At 34.3% G+C, this 5,343-nt stretch overlaps 1 protein-coding gene across 1 annotated transcript in view; it reads right to left on the bottom strand.

Annotated features, from left to right (window-relative positions):
- Window positions 1–1,691: 1,691 nt before the first annotated feature.
- LOC109861488 overlaps window positions 1,692–5,343 on the bottom strand; it is a gene marked incomplete at its 3' end in the record, with an annotated part of 8,245 nt that continues 4,593 nt past the window's right edge. The window contains exon 3 of the mRNA XM_020441163.1: window positions 1,692–1,900. Coding sequence (XP_020296752.1) covers window positions 1,692–1,900 — 209 coding nt within the window. The remainder of the gene's footprint in view (window positions 1,901–5,343) is intronic.

Raw genomic sequence — 5,343 nt, 5'->3', positions numbered from 1 at the left:
ACAATCTCACAATAGAAGTACAATAGAAGTTAGTTAACTTACATCCTAATAAAATACTTAACTAAAACGTATAATGCGGAAGAATTTTTGTGCGGTAAACCTGAAATCACAACCGTGCTTCTTGATTCTCTCTTTCTTCTCTCTCTAACTCACACTTCCTGCTTTCTTTCTCTTTTCTCCTTTCAGCGTGCACGTACATTTATGCCATCTGTTAGCAGGCATACGATCATGCACAAATTCCGATCCCACGACGACCATGAAAACGTGAATTTTTCACTGTCAAAACTTATTATCAAATATTTCCAATTAGAGGACACAAATACAAAAACCGCAATAATACTTTTTTTAAATGTGTTTGTTCTGAATCGATTGAGATTAAAAAGAAGTCGATTGGTTCAATCATTAATAAAATATAAATATTTCATATTTTCGCAACTGTCAAAATTACTCATTTTCCCGTAATAGAGGCACGGAGTGCTCGCTTCGTTCGCGCACGACTTCATTGCACGTGAACTTGGCGCGAGGCACTACCGTGCCTCTTGATAAATATTATTAAAACAATTGGTTCATTGTTAATTTCAGATCATTGTTTAATTTCAGATAATCAAAAAAGATTTTTACAATTTGATTTACAGTTTGATATGTAACATGAATAAGACATTTATGTTATATTTTTTTCTAAATTGTTTTATTTCACAATCCTATGCTTAATTTTAAAAAACATATTATTTAATATTGAAAAATGTGCACGATAAGAAGGTATACCGATAATAACGTCTGACAATTTTGTTTTTTTTTAGCGCCAATTTCTTTTTCTGACCCGTCCACGTATAAATTTGGGCCAATTCATCTCCAATTGTTTGAGCCATGATATTTCTTACGGTTTTGCAGACACTCTCTCCGCCTATTCGTGACATTTTTTGAATCTGTAACAGATATATATATGTACCAAATATTAAAAATAACAACACAAGATAAATAATGTACACTTCCTACAGTGTTTTTCAAAACTGAATTTTCCAATTTAGCTTTAGAAATGAATGTTATATAGTTCTGTGGCATGAGTTTTCTGAAAACCCAGATTCAAGGCAATGGATTAGCATTACGTTAGTTTATTTATTGAAAGAAAGAACATCAAATTAGAAACATATTTTTCCGATTTTGATAGACGCTAAGCTTAACATGACTGGAAAATTTATATTCATTATTATCAACTAAACAATTTCAATATTTTAATCGTTGTATTTCTATTAACCTTTTCGCTCCGGGACTGGTCCATATATGGACCAGCAAGAAAAGCGAACGTAATAGATGTTTATAAGGTCAATTTAATGCACTAAATTTAGGAAAAAAATTGAAAAAAATCCTGGTTACTTCTTTGACCTTCAAAATTAACTTTGNTTAGGAAAAAAATTGAAAAAAATCCTGGTTACTTCTTTGACCTTCAAAATTAACTTTGAAGGGGGGGGGGTAGCAGGTTATTATTAACTTTTTCAGCTAAAATGCGAGGTCAATTTTAAAGGAAAAATCCCCGGAGCGAAAAGGTTAAATAACAAAATGTAAGTAAAATGACAGAAATACACATAAAAGAAACAACCAAAATCTTCTATAAAAGAAGAATGCATAATCATTGTGTAATAATGTCTAAAATTTCGTGTATAACAAAAATTTATAAATTATAATAAACTTACTAATTGTCGTTGAGCGCCATCATCCTGCAATCGTTCATTGAAATCATTCAAATCTTGTACTGTTGTCAGCGGAAAATCCGGTAACAGGTTCTCGTGGTTTTCTTGTGCAGGTTGGGATTTCTGATCCTGACTTTGAAGTAAATATATTATGTGATTGAGCTTCCGCTTGACGATTGCGAATTTCTGCAAGAATTCTCTTCGGCATTCACCTGAAAGTCAAAATGATTATTTAATATATAAACAGAATGCAATTATATATTATGTAAGTCGCAGTGAAGTAAAAGCAATATACAAACCACAGCAAGATGATGTATGGCCTTCATTTGTGGCATTACGTATTGCACTACTCTGAGTTGGTGCAGAAGGCGAAAATATAATTTCGGAGACTATTCGCGGTTGACCTTCTATAAAACAATATAAAAATATTTCTCATATGAAGGAGGTGCAGTACATTAATGATCGATAAAATTTCGGTTGCACCTGAAATGTGCAACCGAGATTTAAAATATAACACAAAACGGAAAATCGTTGTAATCGAGAAAATTAATCATTCAAAACGGTTTATAGAGCTCTATTTTGCATTTTCCACTTGACTTCCACGACACACAGCCTAGTGACGTTACTGAACTTATCATCCGTTAATGCTACTTTTTAAAACTTTTAGCACAATAGCGTATGTACAAAATTGATACTATACCTTTTTCCGTCTTTTTTCTCGCTTCCTCAAACTCTCTTTTTTCAGGTTGGTTGGATAATTGGAAAAACTTAATTGTATTTCTTCTAGCAATTCTGATAACAAAATAATCAGACGCGTAAAACATGTAAAATAAGTAGATAACTTGATTAATAAGTTGAATCAGATCTGACGGAAGATTTAGTCAAATATTTATTTTGAATGAATTTCAAAGATGAATGTATGAGTTTTGATTTAGATTCAAAAAGAATCCGATTCAAAACAGCATTTCAGATTATAATAAATAGAAAAATTAAAAAGGAGAAGGGGACCGATCAATCGGGTAATATAAATGAATCTAGTAGAGAATAAATTGGAAAACAGACTTGGAAAAACTTAGGTCAAGACTAGATGGCATAATCTAACAGAAACTATCTGAAATTACTTATGTAATGTCAATGGCTTATATACCTTTTGCTGTATCTTCTCTCGATTTTTTGAAATTTGTTTCATTTTTACGCGTACTTGTAGATTTAGTTTTGTCTGTTGTTTCTGTAAAAAAAATGGGAATATTGCATGTGTTCGAAAACGTTCATGTTCCTTTTACTCATGTCCATTACTATTTCAATTCAGCTAACGAAGCTTTCAATATTACAGAATTAAACGCAAATAATATATTAACGCATACTTTTGAATACTTTATACACCTCGTATTCAATTTAGGTTTAATATAATACCTGGTAAATATTCTTCATTTGAGTCATTGTGCGATGAATGCGATGAATCACTGCTCGTATCGAGATCATTCAATAATGACTCGCGCTCATAATAAATAAATGCCGACATGTTGATTTTTTTTGGTTTGCAGTCTACGCATCGGAAATATGTTATAAACTTGTACCGCGTGGCTCACTGACGTGCGCCTGGCTAAAGATCGGCGCTGATTGGCCTGATTTACTCAATAATTACTCCTTTATTATAAATAATAGAAAAAAATAATTCAGGACATTTCGACTCAGTTTTATTCCTTCTACCTGCCTACGAGAGATTGTACGACAATTCTGGGACACCCTTTATATTAGAAAGTAACAGTTTTACAATTATATTTCGCGCATATTGCATTAAAAAATATTCAAATATTACTATTATTACAATAGACATTAAATAAACAATTGCTAATATTTTTTATCAGAAAATAGTAGATAGAAAAAGAAAATGGACAGTGAGAGTTGCAATTACGTATAACAAAGCGCACATACTTCACATATTATAATATTTTTTAAAAATAATACTTTCAATAAAACTCAAGTTTGAAAGTAACGCAGCATATTGGCAAAAAATATAGTTAGTAAAATAACTAATTGAAAACAATAGAGATACAATATAATGGATTTACCACGTTATGTATTTATTTTTACATGTAATAATGCGTGCAAATAAATTGTTTGTTATTATTTGCTTATTGTTTGTGTTCCCAAATGTTACGTCCTGGAGACTCCACGGTCCCCTTTTTCTTGCAACGCGACGCGCCAACGCATAACAAATTTCCCTTTTAGTAAATAATAAAAAGTAATAAATAATACGAGCAGACTTCCTATTTGGAGACTTGGACTCCAGACGATAGAAGAGCAAACGGAAATCACATCGGCGTCCGAAAAGATAAACCGCGCCTAGTAATAACACGAAATGTTAAACTTATTGTTTAAACATCCTAAACAAACCCGGATATCTCCGGGCCAGGAAAAACACCGCTCATAAAAATTAGAGCAGCCGGAGCAAATAGAACTCCGACGCCACGAATAATCCACAAAAACTTTATTATAAACAAATATCAAAGGGTCTAGGTGGCGTGATCGAAAACCAACACTCTTTCTTTTCCCTTCTCCGGAAAATCGGACGAGCCGACCGAGCCGAGAGATCGTCGCCGATTGGCGATCTCACGAAGTTTACCCGACCAACTAATCAACAAATAGGAACCAGCAAGCTTGACCGAGTTTTCCGATTGGAAGAGTCCTCGCTTACTCAAAATTGTATATAAGCCGGGACTCTCGGGATCAGAGCCAGATAGAGCCGCAGATTTTAGAAGTACCACAGCGAGTGAGTGAGTGACAGTGAGTGCAGAATGTGAAATCCCAGAGTGAACTGCTGTGCCGCAACAGCCTAGAATCTTTTATTGATCGACATCACTGGTCCGCTGTATAAATAGTAAGTCCACAGTGTAATTATTTTCATTCGGAGGTTCCACTGTTCGCGTACTTACCTCCCGACTTTGCGACTGATTTTCGGAGAAATCGAGAAAACGGTCAAAATAAACAAACACATAGACACACTCAAAAATTCGGTTTAATCGGAAAGGCTACTCGCGGTATATAGCTGTCTCGGGTGGCATCCGAATCTTTTCGGAAGGGGTACTCGCGGTGTATAGCCGTCTCGAGTGGCGTCTGAATTATTTCTTTTTCTTTCCTAAATCACGGAAACAAACAAGCCCGCTTATCTGCGAATATCAGTCGTAAAACCATGACACATTCAAATTTGTTTCTATTATTAAATCTATCGGAACCTAAGAAATGAAACAAAACCGAATTTGTAAATTGACATTAGGAAATACATTTCTAAGATGATCTAAGTTGCGTAAACATGGGTTAAAGAGGCTGGCTGCACTAAACAACTCGTATCTCCCCTCTCTCTCTCACACTTGCACCCTAGCTTATAGATTACTTTGTACGAAACGATTATGCGCTCCGTCATTGTATTAGTTTCAACACTATATGTTAGTAATTTGCTAAGATTTTGATTTGTCTTGTTTTTAATAAATATAACTAACTCTTAATAGATGTACGAAGTATTGCGAGACAAACTCCAAGTGCCTCGGTGGCCTAACAGGGAAGGCGACAGCCCGGAAAGCCGGAGATTCCAGGTTCGACTCCTGGCTGAGGAGTTTTTTTCGCAATATTTTAAAATTAGTTAGGAGGATATCCG

The sequence above is a fragment of the Pseudomyrmex gracilis genome, unplaced genomic scaffold (genome assembly GCF_002006095.1).
Source record: "Pseudomyrmex gracilis isolate BER0280 unplaced genomic scaffold, ASM200609v1 scaffold_784, whole genome shotgun sequence".
In the NCBI taxonomy this organism is placed as follows: Eukaryota; Metazoa; Arthropoda; class Insecta; order Hymenoptera; family Formicidae; genus Pseudomyrmex; species Pseudomyrmex gracilis.
Note: the sequence above shows the minus strand (reverse complement) of the source record. Positions and strands in the feature narration are given on the sequence as shown.